Source organism: Phalacrocorax carbo, chromosome 6, assembly GCF_963921805.1.
Source record: "Phalacrocorax carbo chromosome 6, bPhaCar2.1, whole genome shotgun sequence".
NCBI lineage: Eukaryota > Metazoa > Chordata > Aves > Suliformes > Phalacrocoracidae > Phalacrocorax > Phalacrocorax carbo.
The window spans coordinates 1,734,564-1,752,782 of record NC_087518.1 but is presented as its reverse complement, the minus strand read 5'-3'; the positions used below and the strand labels follow the sequence as shown (position 1 = coordinate 1,752,782).

The window sequence follows — 18,219 nt, the reverse complement described above, 5'->3', positions numbered from 1 at the left end:
AAAGCACGTAGGATTCCCTCAGCCATCTCTGCCAGGGAAGCTGAGCGTTATGCTTTCAGGCAGAAAATGGGCAACACGTAACATGAAATGGAAGGAGAGATGGAAGATTAATGCTAGAAATAAATCATCTGGGGGGGGTGGGTGTAAAAAGCAACCATAGGTCAGCAAGCCTTATTTTCTGGTTGAGAATCAAGCTGCTGTGGCAAGCGTTGCTGGCTCTAGCTGTGGCATCCTTCTCCCCTGGCGATGCCCTGGTCCGGGAGGGCCCGAGAGGGGCTTCCGAGAGCGGAGGGGGAGGCTGACGGGCTGCGAGTGGCGCCCGGGGCAGGGCTGGGTGCTGTGCCGGCACCCTCCGCCCCGGTGACCGACCGTCAGTGGCGCAGAATAAAAAGCCTAGATAAAATTTGACATGCAGAGCCTGCCTCCAGCCAGCTGGGGATGAGACGCTCCCACCCTCCCCGGGTAATGTCTCATTTCAATCTCTCAGGCGCTGCTGATTGCCCCAGTCCTGGCCAAAGGGGCGCTTGGGCTGGCGCCGTCAGCATCCCGCCGAGCGGAGCGGGGAAACGGCCAACAGTGCTCGGGTCTTGGTGGCATCGCAGCCAAGTGACGCTCGTCCCTCCCCTCGCCTGGACCTCACCAGCCCTCTGTACCGCCTGGCGTCGGGTCCCTTCCCCCCATCTCCCCCACCTCCCTTTTATTTTTTATTTTTGTGTTTGTTTTGGGTTTTGTTGTTGGTTTGTTTTTTTTTTTAAAGTCTGTTTCATTACTATGTAGTTAATTTGTATATTAATCCTGGGGTGGAAAATAAATTAATCCATTAGGTAGCATCATCTCTTTATGTGTAAGAATAATGATTTAATCAAATCACAGTGATTTAAAGTAGTGAGAGATTTATTTTAATTTGTAAAATCTCATAAAATTATCTATATCTGTTAGAGGAATTTGCTGAAAAAAGTAATTTTCTTAAGTATGATCTATGAGGAACACTGGGAAATCACTAAATCTTGTCACATAAGTCTAGTACTTGTCTGTGTGCAAGGGTAAGAAGTGATTATTCCTACTTTTACTTTTAAGCACCCAGCTTTTTTGGTTGGGCCATCTCATTCCCTGAGCCCCTGAACCCAAAACTCTGCTTGTTAGTGCTATGCATGGAAGTTGTCTTAATGTCTTCAGTTCACAAAGATCAAGCTTAAGCACAGGCTTAAGACTGTCATTATGATAGGGAACACGCTGGCCTGTGTTTGAACTGTCATGTTTATGAATCAATTTAATTTGAAAAAGCACCTGCAATTAGATACACATTTAAGGTGTCCCGCTGGCTCAAAGCCGCTGACACGGGCAGGACAGCTCGTGTGCGCAGGACAGCTTTGTGCTACGTGGGAAGCGTAGAAATAGTCCAGAGCGACAAGAGATCCCAGGCAGAGCGTGTGTTTTGTGTATTTTTGAAAAAATTGCAAGTGTTGGCTGTTTCCAAGAGGCGACAAATTACAGATCAGCCTGAATCTGGTGCAAAGTTACCTGGTGTTGCTGATGTTAATCCTCCCGTGCCACCAGGAGGTCCTTCACCCTACCCCCCCCGCAAAGGTGGCGCGCTGTATTTTGCAGCACGTAACCACATGTCTTTGTCACGTGTGAGCGAGGGTGGAACACGCGGTGCAGAAGCTCCTATTCCCGGACCATTTTTCCCTTGTCCCTTTGGAAAAGGAGCTGCCCATCACCACCCGCCACCGCCCGGGGGCTTGAGTGCCCATTGCCCGACTCCGCTCCGTGGCTTTCTGCACCTCCGTGCTCCGAAGCAGGTGCTTGTGCTCGTGCCTCGGGAGAGCCGGAGAACCGCCGTAGTCACGGCTGTTAAGTTAACTCATGTGACTTAAATCCTTACGCTTCAGCTCACAGTATTTGCATGGCACTCATCTTTGCGTAGATCCGTCATAGCCTTATGATTGGTGTTCGAAATACAATAATCTGAAGATCTGTAACTACTGTGCAAACTGTTCTTCGGTAGGAATTTAAATCATGAAAATCACTGCGGGATTTCATCAAGCGCGCTGACGAGGTCGGTCGCGTGGGAGCAGTGTCGCCACGCTCGCACGTGATCGGCGTTCGCTGAGAATCGAATGTCGGCGTTTGCTTTACTTATTGGCCGTGCATCTAACGTGAAGTTTAAAAACAGTAAGATTTTTAAATTGATCCTATTTTCTCTTAATTGAAAAATACGTTTTCCTTTATTTATTTATTTATTTTTAAGTTGCTTTAAAGTACACCTAGGACAGCTGCCCTCCTGAAAATAATGGTGGGGAAAAAAAATGAAATGGTGGTGATTTGTTGGCTCAAATCGTGGAGCAACAAGTGTGGTGTGTGCTCAGTTGAGCCAGAGTATTTCAGACAATCTAATAACTTTTCTGACAGTGTTCTTGGGAATGATATATGGGAAAAAACTGGAAAAAATATATTCTAGGAGCCGTGAGATTCCACTGAGTGTTCTTTACTAATCCTTAAATTTGATTAAAATCTTACCTAGTGTGAACAGGCACGGCTCCATTAGCTCAGCGGAGGTGCGCGGGTTTGCACCAGGCGATGTGAAGCCCCTCTGGCGCTCGTACCCCGGCCCGCTGTGCGCAGAAGTTATAAATATTCATCAAATAACCACGGGGTGCCTGTGAGCGTGCTCCTGGCCTTGCTCCCGTGGAGCAGCGTCGGGCGCCCACTGCCTCAGCCCTGGCGCTGGGGGACTTTCCTTGGTCCAAAGCGTGGAGGGAAGGAGGGCGGTTGGCGAAGGGGATGCCGTCGGGAGGCCTTCGCCAGGCTTGTGGCTTTGGGGGAGCAGCGGTGCCGTGACCTGCAGCGCGGCCAGGACCCGCCGGTGGGTGCACGGTACTCCCGTGCCGGGAGGAATTAATAGAAATTTGGCCTGCTACTTAACGCCATCCCTCTGTCAGTCACTCGCTTGCCTGCCTGTCTTGATCAATAGAAAATAATGATTAAAAATGTACACTTTTTACCAGGGATCTTTACTCCTTCTTGAGAATGCAGAGGGATCATTAAAAAAAATCAATGAGAATGTTATTATTTGTTATTAAATCTGTAAAGGTTTAGAGTAATTCTTATGGAATTCTATTACAGTTTTATCAAGACATATTGATTTTATTTTATTAAGTTATAAAGCACTTCTCCCAGAGGTCAGTTAGCCTGGCACATTGGTAAGGTATACTGTTTCACTTTCTGAGCCATATATATGTTGCAGATCTTATGACTGAATATCTCCTTTGAAACGCTCTTTTAATTAGGAGTGAAGCTAATACACGTGGGTTTGCAGAAAAGCAGGTTTAGCTAGTACGTCCCTAAAAATCTAAGAGCATTTTCTAAATTTCCTTCCGACCCATCCACATGAATATTTTCCTTAGGAAACTTCAGATCAGACGTTGAGGAATTGTGCTGTCCTTTTCTAGAGCCTGTGCACAGAAACTCTCATAAGTCACTAATTTGTCGATAATTAAGCAGAACAGCTGTGGCAGAAGAGTTTTACTAAATGATTTCCCTAAATCACGGGAAACCCGGGTCGAGTCCCTGCCTTAGCATAAATACAGCAGGAGGGGGTCGGGGCTCTCTGCCATCGCAGGCTGGACCTTTTCCAGCAGCTCAGTGCAGTTTTATTCCGGCAAGTTTTTGTTTCAAGCTGTAAAAGACACATTAAGGGCTGGACACGCCTGAGTGAGTGTATGGAGTTGACTCCGATATTCGGCAGTACTTAAATACACCACCGGGGTTTTCTCCGATCCCATCTTGGTGGTTTGCCCGCAGGTTTCCGTGATTCCACTGCGGTCCTTCAGGTGCTGGCTTCCAAGTAGACGGCACGGCATTAGGTTGGGATGGCTTCTTGCTGGGGGTTTGTCACCGCTCTGAAGCGCCCTCGTGTATTTGTTGCAGGAGGGGCCCCCACGTAGTTTCTAGTGAGGCCTGCAGGTGAGATTTTAATTTGCTTTCAGGCTCTTTCTGGAAGACCCCAATACTTATTTTTTTCTACGTCTTTGGAGTTGTACATTGTGTCTTGTGAGCAGTGGGCTTCGGATGCGAGTCATGAACAGTAGACTCAGAATGAGGAAAATATATGCTATAGTTGGGTCAATAGTACACAAAGCTAACACAAGGAGACAGATTGACCCCACTCCTAATCTTCTTTCTTATTTGAAACCATCTGTTTACATGCTGTCTATTTTTATCCCACAGTGGATGGATTGGTAGGCTAATTTAATGATGCCATATGTTTTTTCTCTGACTCAATTTCATTGTGTGGAGTGCCAGATTGAGTCAATTTACCCACCTATTTCAGGAGAGAAATTGTTGGCTGTGGTGCAGGGGACTTTTTCCTCTCTTTCAATGGAACATGTATTTACTCTAATTTCTACCTGCAAAATCAAAAGGAACTATGTGATCATGCAATACAGAGAGGTGGTTTAGTATCTATAAGAGCTGGCTGCTTCTGTGCCTTACCCTCTTCTGCAATGCTAGTACAAGCCATAAAGCCAAGTAAAGGGACAAAATGGATATTCTGAGATTTGCATCTTCAATGGATTTGCACTTTTCTGATGCCAGATAATTTACTTCTGAGCCTCTCAGTGCGCAACCAGCCCTTTTTAAGTCCTCTTTACTATTGATCTACTTTATGCAGGTTTCAGATTTGCATAGTTTGAATACCTCATGAACCTTCTTAGTAAAAGGAAAAACTCTTTTGTAACGTGAACTTGGACTGAGATTGCGGTTCTGGAAGGTTACATGAAAAATACGGAATCTAAACTGTCTCTGTAAGCAAAAGCTCTCATGTTGTTCGTTACAGGCTAAAGACAGATACTAGAAAGACTTAGGGAAACTACGCGGCGCTGGCGGCAGTGGTGAGCATCCTGCTGTTTGAACCCGCCTGTTGTAAGTCTGAGAGAACGCTCTGAAGGGGCACGGCCCCTTTACTTCAGGAACTGTCAGGTTTGGGAAAGCCTGTAAAACTAAGCGGGGATTTCAGCTGCCGGGAGCCCACAGCCTGGCTGAAGGGGTGGAACAATGATTGTCTGGTTTTCTGGCACCTCTGGTGCAGAGGTGATAAACCTTTTCCATGTTCTGTGCCAGGAATACTTGTCTGTGTCACTCCACGTCCTCTTCCTTCTGCACAGATGAGAGAATACGGCTTCTGTCGCCTACAGAAAGAAAAAAGACAAGAAAAAAGACAAAAGACACCGTGTATGAGCGCGTAGACGTGCACTAATATATGTGTCCTTAAGCAAACCTGTTGATTGCCAAGCAAAACCGAAAGTGTATGGGGACAGGAATAGAATTGTCATTGTGGGAGGGTGGTGGTCGCCGCTCGCCCCTGCCCCCGCGGCCACGGCGGTGCCTGTCGGAGCAGCTCTGCCCCGGCTGGGACGGGGTGGCTCCAGCCTGCCGTCACACCGTGCTCGCGCGGGACCTTCAGTCGCTGCAGCGACCAAGGGCAGGTTTCTTAGGTTATCTGTCTATGGAGCTGCAATTATTTGTACGCACGAAGGTTTCCTTAGGCTCCGTGGAGTTACCCCACCTTTGAAGGAGAACAACGGGGGGAAGAGTGCTTAAGCAGGCGAAGCGAGGCAGTAGCGCCCAGGGCAGTTAGCGACGCGGAGCTCCTTTTGGCCCAAAAGCTACCGTTGCTTGTTGGGACAGCAAGGATTTGTTTCAGAGTTCTGCGCTGTATTGTGGGGAAAATCCATTCAAAGGAGCGTGATTTTTGAAGGGATGTTGCCTGAGCTGTTAAAAGACTTTGGCTCAGTTTTGAACTACAGAATTTGAAAACTTGATTGAGAAAATCCCTGCGCTGCGGCGGGTCTAATTTGTTACCAGAATCTGATAAACTGTATAATTTTGTTGTAGAGTTTTAATTCTTTTTTTATTTGCCTTCCTGGTTTGTGAGCCTTTAGATATACCTCTTCTTTAATTGTTGTACATACACATATATATACACACACACACGTACATACATATACTTACATTTATACAGCGATATAAGTTTCTGCTAAAAAATAAAGTAAGCTAAAGCAAGATATGTTTATTTTCTGGCAAGTTGGCGAGGTGCTACGGAGAGATAGAATATGGTTAAGAGCTGTGTGAAAACTATGAACTATGTTTAATCTTTGAAACTATGGAAGTATTCAATAGTCATTACATGGTCTCTTTGGGTGAAGAGAGGACTGTTTTGAGAAAGAGACGGCTCAGGGCCGTCGGATATCTTTACTGCACTTCAACTCAGCTGTTAAAGAATTATCATTTTCCCCCCGTTATCTTAACCCTGGAGCTGTATGTCACCTTCACCCTCGCAGCACTGCGGGCTCGCTGTGGCTGCATGGCTTCAGCAGCCAGCTGAATCTCACAGGTCTAAGGACACCTTCACCCCCACACTTTGGGATGTCTAATCCAAGCGTGTCCGGTAAATCGTGGTGATTCACAGCTACCTCTTAGATCGACTCTCTGACTGTTATTTGTACCTTTGCGAAAGGAAATTAAGGGGGAAATACATGCTACAAAAAGAATAAGGTGCGCTGATAGCTTAGCCAGATGGAAGTGCCTTCTCTGGAGAGGTTAATTACGAAATTAGTTGTACCGAGCTCAGCGGATATCGGCTGCACCATATAATTTATTTTCATTCCTTATTGGTATGTATCTAATCCATGAGTTTTTGCTTATAACTCTTTTTTTTTATATTCATCTCTGTTTTATATATATCTTACCGAGCTTTTTACCTCGCAGCCAGTAACAGAGTAATTTACTTGCAGGATGCGGCTGATCAGATGAAGCATGCAACGGACTTCCCTTCTTTCCACGGCCCTTTTGTGTGGGTAGAGAGGTGATTGTGTGCTGGGTATTGAAGAAGATATAAACCGAGAGTTTGTTTTTCAGGCTGCAGTACTTCCCGTGCCCTATGAGCTAGACCTCAGCTTTCTACCTGTCTCCTTCTCCAGGGTTCGATGCCTATTTTACCTCCCGCACCCTGGAGAACAACAGAAGGAACGTGTGGTTTGCAGAGTACTGGGAGGAGAACTTCAACTGCAAGTTAACCATCAGTGGGTCAAAGAAGGAAGACACAGACCGTAAATGCACAGGTAACTTCATTGACTTCACCCTCCTGGTGCTGCTGGACGTGGGCTGCAGTGGAACGACTGCACAGGTGATGTGAGGAAGCTTGGCTGGAGAGAGACTGAAAAAATACACTGAATTTTTGTAGATTGTAGAAAAAACAGAACAGCAGCATCAGCCTTGCAGGACAGGAGGAGAGACAGAAAGAGTCAAAAATTACATTCTCCCATTTCTCCCTTTTTCTGGCTGTCTATCCAGCAGGAACATCAGTGTTTTCCATGAGAGCCAGAAGTACTTCTGTTTGGGTGCAGGGTGGCTTGGGGGTCTCTTCTTCGTTTGGTTTAGATAGAGAATATTTCCACAAGTTACGCCTTGTCACCCATCTGCAAATCACAAACTGGCCACCTACTACGTCACGGCACCACCTGCCCCTGGCCATATACCTACCCTGTGCGTTTGAATTTAACTTGTGAGGGAAATGCACCCGTAGGAAACTATTAGCACAGAGCAAAATGTCTTTTCATTCTAGGCAGCACACAAAATTGTTGATCAGATTTTTGTTCTCACAGATGCAATTTAAGAAATTGGGGTTAAATAAATTTTGCAGCCTCAAACTCGGTCACCTGGAAAACACGGTCTGCATTTGTGACCGAGGTGCCTGACCTTCAGTAGCGTCTTATTTGACCTCTGTTATTTTCTGGTGGCTGCCTCATTCACTCCTCTCTTCCTTTTGTGAGGCGCTGCCCACCATTTGAAATATCATATTTTCCAGGAATTCCTGTTTCTGACCACGAGGTGATCCAAGGAATTGTTTTTAGTCACAGGGGTGCCCAGGTAATGGTGGGGGCGATCTGGTTTTTAACTGCTCTATGCGCTTCTCAGCACAACCACTGCCGTGATGCGGGGGATACAGCCCACTAAACTTGAAGAGTTTATTTTCAAAGGAAATGATGGGTGAGACGCGTGTTCTTGGAGTCATTCAGACGTGGGCCTGACCAAGAGCTGCCAGGTGATCCACAGGGACAATAGCAGCGTTGCCAGTTTAATGATCTGCTGCTGAATTAAGGTATTAGATTGAGGGCACCTGTCTAGAGAAAACATTTCTAAAACTCAAAAATGGAGGGAGTCTGCCCTCAAACTGCCGGGCCCCTAGCGCGCCCGTGTTTGTGGCGTGAACGTCTGTAGGGTGGGCTTGGGGCATTTGCTCCAACGCATGGATAAGCTTCAGCCAGAAGGTCCCTTCTGCGATACGGGTGGTAAAGCCTGACATCCGCCTTGCCCTTGCCTCCCTTTGCCTTTCCTCCCTCTCCTTTTAATCTTTCACAGCAGCAGTTTAAATGTGTTATGTTGAATAACTGCCTTGAATTTTGATCAAAGGAAATTAGCTCATAGGAGGATATGTTTTGCTTCGATTGAAAATTGGTGAAAACTTTCCGTATTTCATATCATCTGCTTTCGGTTTCAGTTCGTGGATGGGAGTGGGAGGGTTGTGCATAGGAACAGTGCAGTTACCGCTGGGAATACTCAGCGGTTAAATTTGGCTTTTGGAATCTCCCCCAAAGGCTGGAATTTGACTAAAAATTGGGGAAAGATCTTCAGGATAATTTCTAAAAGCGTCTTATCACCCTTATTGTTTATGCCATATTTTATTGCAGTTGCTCACAGCCTGTGCTTTCTGATATGAACGTAGAAACAGTGCTCTGCCTTCCCTCAGCATGGATTCAGCAGAAACATTTATTTTTTGATGGCTAACTTACCCTATCAAACCGAAACACCGCATTATAGCTCAATATTGTACCAAATGACATGCCCTGACATCTTCCTTCCTTCTTCTACAAACTGAAGTAAATTGTGCATCAGAAAAAGCATTAGCTTTGAATTATATTGCTAGTATGAGAGTCTTAATGTCCCACTGATGTAATAATATTATGAATGATCATCATCATTATTTTAAAATTTGATTGGTAATTTGTAATGCAGCGAGGTACTCGGCTACAGGCCATCGGTTCCTGACAGCAATAGTGCTCCTGAGCACCGGCATGAGGTGTGGGAGGGCTCGTGCTCCAAATCGAGACGCTCGCACGTAGCAGGGAGCAGCTCGGCGCTCGCGGCCGCAGACTGCAATCAAGAAGAAAAGCTTCTCCAGGAAGGCACCCTGCGGGCAGCTTACCTTTTCGTATCACAACTTTCTGAACTATTTCTATATGCAGAACTTCTACATTAACGTCAGTTACATTTATTTAAGCGTGACAAATCTTCCCTGATTGGGGTGGGTAGGACATAGAACGAGAAAATGAAAATACATTGAGCCCGCCCCACCGTATTTCTAGATGAGATTGAATACAACACATTAATTGATAACGCTGTTTCTAGCGATCGCCTTGTTTTGGCACGGTTCAGGGCACGATCCAGCGCTGCTAAGTTGTACTGCTGCCGAGGGCGCCTGTGCCGCTGTGCAGGTAGCGTCTGCTGGCGCGGTACGGGGCCGCGGGCCGTTTCAGAGCGGTGCGTGCGGCACGAACAGCCGAGCCCCGCGCTTTTGCCCAGAGAAGGATCGGTGCCTCACGCCGTGAGTGCCGTCGCTTCGGCCGGCGCTGCCTTCCGTGCTTGCCCGGGCCCTGGGGTCGCGTCCCCAGGGACGCTGGGGTCTGCTCCTGAGGGCGCTCCACCCGACTGCGCGGGGAGTCCAATGCAGTCACTGAAGCCGCCTGATCGGAACAAGCACTGGCTTTAGACGGGTCATTGTTTTACTTCTCGCTGCTTGCATTTGAGAATATTAGAGAGATTCCATTCGGTCGTTACAGGCCACGTCAGGTTAATGTAGGAATGCTTTGGGGAAAATGTAGTTTGCGGTTCCATGCATTACGGTAAAAATGAGCTTTTACAGGGAAGGATTAACAGACGAGAACAACTGTCTTTGCAGAAGAGACTAGCAGTGTGGTTCGTAGCCGTGACGCTGCAAAGGGAGCCGTGCCGAAAGCTCTGCCCACGTCGCGTTACGTGCAGGGATGGGGTCTGGGCTTCGACTGTGAGCTCAGCTGAAGGTATCTTCCTGTGCAAAACCACATTGAACTAACATTGCCAGATTTAGGGAGTTAGAAATAACGCATGGCAAAACAAGCTTCTTTGTATATATTGTCGTGAACCAGGTTGTTCAGGAGTTTCAAAGCGATTATTGAAATATTTAACGGGGTTGCACGGCCCCACGGCCCCGCAGGTTGCTCTGCTAACAGCAACCATCAGCGCCGTCGCCCCGTGGGTGCTCCCAGTTCCAGCAGGACCACCTCCACCAGTGGGGGTGGGATATGTCCCGCTCCTTCAGAAGCACCTGCACTCACCTGTGGCAGAAAGAGGCGTAAGCCAAAGAGAAATGCAAGGACTCTGAGCACACGGAGGCACCAAGAGCTGCACCAAGAGCGCCGGCGTTTTTAAAGACCCGTCTCCTTGGCTTGTACCACTGCCCGAAAAGGAAATTGCAACACTTGACTGTTTTCACTTATTAAACATAGCTTTTAATTCAGATAGCCTTACGCTCAAGGAGGCTTAAGGAAGAGATATAAGGGTGATGTCACCTTGGATGTCATTTATCAGAATGTAGATTACTCGGAGAGCTTTTCTAATTATCTGCAGGTGCAATCACTCTGAAGGAATAGCCCAGATGATGGCTCAGGCAATGACTTGCTCTAAAGAAAATGCTGGGAGAAAGCTCCCTGTGAGCTGAAGTGACAGAAATTCAGCGAAAGGGTTTGTAAAAGAAGGGACTGTTGCGCTTAGAATTTAAATTGGAACAAGAAGAAACACCTCAAAGGGACCCAGATTCCCCTTCCTGGGTGGTGTGGAGTCTTTAGAGGGCAGGAGCTGTGTCAGGACCCCCCTGAAACCTCTCTGCGTAGCACAGTAAGGAGCACCTCGTGCGGTGGTGCTGGTGCTGTGAGCGAAGTCATGTGCCGTGCGGGGTGAACTCCTGCACCCGCCGTCCCGGGGCACCTCTGAGCCCTGGCCTTTGTCGGGTCCCTGTGGAAGGCTGGAGGAAGAGGAGGGGGTGTGGTGGAGGGACAATGCTGTGAGGGGGCTCGGCCCATCAGCAGGATTTTACTGGGCGATATTTGGTGGCTCAAAAAGGCCAAATCCCTTCTAAAACATGAGGAGCATCAATCAGGAAAGGCTATTCTAAGGACTGAGTTTATCTCATCTGGGAATGTTACAAGGTAGGATTAAAAGCCAGCAAAGGACAGAGGTGTCTTGGGTAAAAATAATAATTCAAAAAAGGCAGTAATTTGCATATGTGTGTATACACACACTTGCTTCTAAAGCTGGGGAGGGAGCAGCTCGTGCTCTGATGTGCATCAGGCGTGGTACCAGGTTGCTGAATGCCTGGCCTTGCACCTCAGCCTGCTTTGGGCACAGCTCTTGGTGGGCAGGGAAGAAAAGGTCAGATTTCCATTTAGTAAAGGAGAAAGTTAAGGTAGCAAAGGAATAGTTGTAAAATACAAACATCCAGGTTAACACAGTTGTGCCGAGTGTGCCATGCTTCCTTCAGAATTTCCTGGAACAACTTTTTGCAGGAGGGGATTTACCCTTTGAAGGGGGAAGATCCAGTACAGCCTGCCTGGGTCGGGGTTGTCTCCAGTCAAACGGTGCTTCTGAGAAATACATCACGTATCCAAAATGCTGGGAGCCCAGGTCTGGATACCCATGTTTCACGACCATGGGAAAGGAGGGGTGGGGGAAGACAGCCCAGATAATTTTGGCATACCATTTAATTATCGGTGGTTTGGCTTAAAATGAAACTAGTAGCTGGGATTTTTGTTGTTGGTTTTTTTGGGGGGGTTTTTTGGTTTTTTTTTTATAGATAAGGAAGCTAATAGCGATAGCCTGTCTCTTTTTTCACCAGCAATCAAGATGGCTTGTGCTATGAAGCCATATGCTAGGGAAAGAAAACTAATGAACAAAAGATGTAGCAAATAGCAGAGCCTAAGGATATCAGAATTGTATTTATAATTTGACTACAACAAGTGATATAGTGCATTAATGGATTAGCAAAGTGCCATTTACTATGGAACGAAAAATAATTTTCAAAATGTTATCAAAATTCCTCATCTCAGGAAAAAATAAATTGTCTGAGATGTTTCAAGCAACTTAATGGCAGATGGCCAATATCTAAAGCATTTTTTTAAACAAATGCCAGCAGCCATGGTGTGCATGATTCACTTTTTATGAGAACAGCTTTGTGGTATTCATTAGGATGAATATCTATTGGACTTGAGGGCGTCAGAAGACCTGAACTGCTCACAGCGCCATATAAATCATGTCAGGAAGAGGGGCTAAATTTAGACTGATTCTCACTGACGGTGTTGAGGGCAGGGAGCGCAGGCGGTGCTCCCTCTCCAGCGCTGCTCGAGGTTCACGATGGCAGGTTTATACAAACGATGCACGGGTGGAACCGGGGCTCCACCAGAGAGCTGCCCGCGGCTCCCGGCTCTCCTCAGCACCCGCTTCCCGTTCGTGGTAAGGCTTGCGGGTATCGCTGCGTCTGGCTCCTGCAGCAAATATCGAGAATTCCTCAGAAAGAGCAGGTTTAGGAGGGTCCAAACCATCCACGATGTATTTTTGATTTTGTCCAAGAATCTGCAGCTTGAAAAAGCTTCTCTCTTGGTGTGGCGTGCTCAATGTGAGCGGACCTCGAAACGCCTTTCCGAAGCTACGCCGGGGCTGAGCGGTGCAGTCAGCTCCATTAGTTATCGCTCCATTTTCTGTGCATCAGGATGATTTTTTTCTGCAGCTGTGCTTCATAAAGGTGGGGAAACATTAGTACCTCTGTGCATAATGCAAAGACAAGTTGACTGATGTGTAAGCTCTGTGGTTGAGCACCTAAGGCTGTGGAGGTGGAAACCCAGGCTTTGTTGCTGTCCTTCTTACTGTTTTGGGATTTTTTTTGTACAGACAAGTTTGGGGAAAAAAACGGAGCATGTTTTTCTGGTTGTTTCTTAATTTTTTTTCCAAATCTTGGACAATGATATTAGATCTTTCTACCCAACCAAGTCCTTTTGTTAATGCCCACTCTCATCATCTGTAAGAAGTCCTTCCTAGGCAGTAGTTCTAAACTGTAGCCTAGTCCTAAGCGGTGTTTAGTCAAGGTGCTGACATCCAGAAATACTTAACATAAGGCTGGCTGTCATGAATCCTGTATGCAAATTGTAACATAATTCGCTTTATGTCAAGTACCCAGCTCGGATACCCTTTCTCAGCTGCCACCGGACACAGCAGGATTGACGTGCCTGTGACTCAGGGTGGATTTTGTGGGGTGTGATTGATGACAGAGGCAGGACCAAAAAAGCTTCTGGTTCGCTCGTGTTACAGAGATTGCTCTGTGCATTTTCTCCTCCGGGCTCTGAGGTATAAAATGTGTGTTAATGCATGTGTGTGAAGGTATACAATATTTCACTGCAGAAAAGGTAAAGACTGAGATTTATCTTCTTTTGCTTGCCCTGCAAGCTACGAATAAGGTTAAAGGGCAGACCATGATGGGAAATTTATCTTCTCAATTACATCCTGTGCTCCGATGCAGATACGTAAGTGGTCTAGGTAGTCGTTTTCCTGCTTTGCTAGTGTGACCTGCCTCTTCCTCCCTTCTTTCTCAGACACCTACATACTGTTTCCTTGCTAGCAAGTGGCTGATTGGTATTTTTGTAACGTTTCCATTGACAACTTCTGCTTTTTCTTTTCTTTCTGATGGTGATTGTCCTTGAAGTTGTCTGCGACTTAGGTTACACGCTCCCTCTCAAATTGCAATGTTTGTGGGGGAGGGAAGAAATCCAAGATGCATCTCATGAATTAAACAATATGCTCCCCAATAAACTGCCTTTTGCCAAGTCCAGCTCATCTTTGGGTGACTCATCTAACTCCTCTGGGCCATTACAGCTGTAGCCATAGCTCAGAGAGACTAAGGTTTACGTGAGGGTGCATGGTCAGCCAATGTTTGACTTTAATTTGAAACCCAGGATTTCAGTTCTCTGCTCTCTTGCTAGAGTGTATTACATCTTATTTTGTAAATACTTCAACGAGCTTCAGGCTGCCTAAGCATATCAATGTTAACACCCATGAGAAAGAAAAGCTGACTTTCTTTTCAGAAAAATGTGATGTGCACAGTTTAGGAGCAAGCGAACCACGTTACGGACTGGCTTGCAAGTTGACTGGCTACATGCAACTCTTCCTAAACAAATTCTTTTCCAAATAATACCAAATTGTGCAAGTATGCATTGTAGCTTAATGAGCTCTAAGCTTTCATTTCAAAAAGTTAATCTCATTTAGCTCTGTAGTACTTCAAAATATATATATACACACCTGAAATTCCTAAACGAACCCTGGAATGGTTGGTTCAACCAACATTAAACCAACCTTGAAGAGTTTATTCTTAAGGTAAAACAGTTGTATGGATTTCTAAACTCTGTTATCTTTCAGAAATGCATTTCTTGGAATTGCTTATATTTCTAGATTGCCAGCGTGGTTGGCCAACAAAGCCCCGTGACTGTCTTCTTGCTATTTACATACATATTCCTCTATCTGCAAACTGCATTTTTACCCAAGTCTGCTCAAACGTAAAGAAAGCTCCAGTTTAGGCCTTCTAGTCTACTATACATTTGCTGCTTCTATACATTTGTTTGATCCCTGGCTTCACTGGCAGTTGTTGCTACAGGAAGCTTTCTTCATTTGCATGTTAGCCTGGCACGGGCTGCCCAGAGAGGTGGGGCAGTCACCGTCCCTGGGGGGGGCTCAAAAGACGTGTAGACGTGGCACCTGGGGACATGTTTAGGAGGCCTGGGGGTGTTGGGTTGGGGGTTGGACTTGATGATCCGAGAGGTCTTTTCCAACCTTAATGATTCTGTGATTCTAATATAAAGCTGTAAAGTGTCTGTCGTTTACATCAGTGTGGGCTAGCCTGGTCCTGATTGTAGTACTTTAGCACTGGAATATAAATAAGACCTGTTAATTATGTGTTAATAGGAATGTTTAATGTGCAGAAAACATCTCAAGTAAGAAAATCACGTCAGTTTTCTAATCTCAAATCTATTCCCTTAAATACATGTACACACCTGAAACCATAAACTGTTACGGTGGGTTGAATCAGTGTAATTGAGGAAAAAAAAAGTTGTCTGACAGATGGAAGTGGGTGTAGCGTCCCAAAGCTCATTGCATCAAGGCTCTCTGTAAACTGCTGAATTATTATTATGATCTTTACTACGTAAAATTGTTGTTTCTGGTATTGGAATAGCGAGTTTTCAGCAGGACTTTCTGCTGCTCTATGCTCCTTTTTGTGTTTACTTTAATAGTTACGAGTGAGGACCAGTTACAGCACAGGAATTTATTTTGCTCTCCTCGATGAGGAATACATTGTGAGGCATTGTAAAAGCCTGGTTTCCAAGGTTTGACTAGAGAATATTAGCTGATTAGGTGTAGTTAAAGCTGACTGCATCTGCTTTCTGTGGGTTTTGGTGGTGGTACCAGAGTCACTCAGTACAGCTGTATCTCTGTCTCTGTATATTGACTGTTGCAGGTATCTGACTGTCGGTCGAGTGTATACCAATGTCAGAATAAAAAGCATTTCTAGTTGAAAAAGGCTTCCCTGCTTGTTACTGGCATAGAACAATTGGTCTGATTTCCAGACCAAATCTGTTGTGCAGTATGATGTTATCTCTCTTCATCGGAGTTGCAGAAGGCTGCAGAGCTATGCTGATGCTGAAGGTTGCAGAGAAGAGCGGGGAGAGGTTTCTCTAGCCATCAGAAATAAGGCAGCCGTGGCATGCACCAGCATTAGGGAGGCGGGTGCTCTGCCCCTCCTGGGCTGTGCCACTGCCCTGGCTCTGCCGGCTCGCCGTAGCGGGGAGGAGATGATGTCTAGGCTGAAATTTTATCCTGGCACAGGACGTTCTTCTTTTGTTAGCAGTAGACACTTGAAAGTTCATCTGCTTTCCCCAAGAAAATCCATGGGGATTGGATTGATGGTCTTGAGATAAAGGCCTTTGTCTCTAATGAGATCTTCTGAATTAGGATGGGCTGGATGGCTGGCAGTAACTACATAGCTGTATTACTGGATCTTGTATTTCTTTGTAAAATGACAATACATGGATTATATTGCAGAGAGGCCTGATTGTCATACTCCTCTTGTTTGAATTACAATATTTACTCTAGCTTATTGTTAGTTTTTCCTCAAGCTCTTAGTACTCAGCTACTTTCAAGTAAAGAGCTTATTTGGAGAAGCCTTCAGACTTTGCACCCTCTGTGTGTACACTAGTGTCTATACCATGAGCGACTATCCGAGGAGTAAGAGCTCTGATCTTATGCTGGAGAGCCCTGGACGTATGTGCGTGTCTATTAAAGATGGATCTGTTTGTTTTGTGCTATTGTGCACGTTTCTGGAGTGCCATGAGTACAGCCGTTGCAGCTGCACAGGCTGAGCTCTCTGCACTGTGTGTAGCTGGAGGAAGCTTTGGTGGTGTTAGGAAATAGCATGTATGGGCACTTACACAGTTATAGACTAATAATTGTAGCTGTTGTATCATGGATGTCTCTTTGCTCACAGGCATCAGGTTTCTAATGATGCTAAATATGCCGGAGATGGATGAAGAGTATATATTTTTCTGTCAGCACTTAACCAGCTGCTGAATTCTAACTTGTACAAATAATAGCTGCTTGTTTGATACTGTGAGCATTCTGCAATCTTTAAATTAAATCTCTTGTTAATGATGACTATCACCGGGTTCTCAGCAGTACTATTATGTAAGTTCCTTTGAAAATGTGTTTAATCTTTCAGAGACTGAACCGATGTCTGAATTCATCTAATGTAAGCACCAATGAAGTGGGATTTTGATATCTGTCTGAATTCTATGCCATAGAAATTATCCTCACAACACTAGTTATACTTCATGACATATCCCCTACATTATGTGATGATCAACGACGAGTCCAGAAAAATCAACCGAAGGAGAGACGTTGAGAAAATGTAACGTGAAAAATGATGATGTCAGCTCCTTTTCCATACAAGGAGGTATTAAGCATCACCTTTAAGGAGATGCAAAAAGTCTGTCCAGGAGTTCTTAAACTTGCACTGGATTCCTCTGCCGTCTGAAGGAGATTGTACAAGAGGGCTTCTTTCTCTCTCTGTATTCTCGCTGCTCTGGGTTTGGGGCTTTATTTTTTTCCCTCTCTTTGTTGCAGTATTTTCCTCTTGTGAAGATTCGCCTGAAGCAAGAGACCTAGCTGCTCAGTCTCTGAGGAATCATGATGATGAGCACTTGAGACTCTAGTAGGAAGTGAGGTTAAATTATTTGTCATCACCTTCAAATAGATCTTTTGGAAGCAAAAAATGCTCATGTCAATAAATTGCTTTTGTGTTTCATCCTTCTCCTGACATCCCAAGGTACTCCATTTCAAATCCATGGTACAAAAGTGCATTCTCTAGAAATCATTTTGTGTGCATGTCTCGAGCATCAGCTACTTTATTGCCGAAGGAAATAATGTTATTGCATGGCTCCTGAAGATCACCAAGTTAAAAAAAAAAAGAAAGAAACAACCTCTAAAGAAGAGGGGCATGTAAGAAGGACAGAAGATTGGCACATCGCGGTGCAAATGGGGCTTATGTTTACCTTCTGTGCTTTCTGGTGTCTCCTGACAGCACAGAGGGTTGCACGGTTTCTTGCTGCACCCAGCACCTGAGTTCACCTGCTGGTTCTTTCTCTTGCGCCAGGCTTCACTCCCCTGAGACCCCCACGATGTCCTGACGTGGCTGGGCTGGGGATTCAAGACTTCTCCTTTGCCAGGAGGCGCAGGCAGCACCGGTATTGCTGCTTTTATCTGGAGGAAGATAATGACTCCTGTGGGCTTCCTTCTCTTCCAGGAATAATTAATAATTGAATTTGTATACACCCATATATACAGGAGCTATTCCTGAAGCACGCGGTAAAGCTTTCTGCTTGGCTTCTTCAGCTAAATCTAAGAGGGCAAAAATATTTGCCACAGTAATGGTGAAGTTGGAAATAAAATCGATTAGTTTTGCCCCTGTCTGCAAAAGGACTTTGGGCCTGATTTGCTGCTCACTGGGTTGTTATGATGATAGTTTGATGTAAA

At 45.6% G+C, this 18,219-nt stretch overlaps 1 protein-coding gene across 2 annotated transcripts in view; it reads left to right on the top strand.

The window, feature by feature from the left end:
* GRM7 (glutamate metabotropic receptor 7) overlaps window positions 1–18,219 on the top strand; it is a 308,776-nt gene that overhangs the window by 182,557 nt on the left and 108,000 nt on the right. For both annotated transcript variants that reach the window (XM_064453417.1, XM_064453416.1), the window contains exon 5: window positions 6,981–7,121. In XM_064453417.1, coding sequence (XP_064309487.1) covers window positions 6,981–7,121 — 141 coding nt within the window. The remainder of the gene's footprint in view (window positions 1–6,980; window positions 7,122–18,219) is intronic.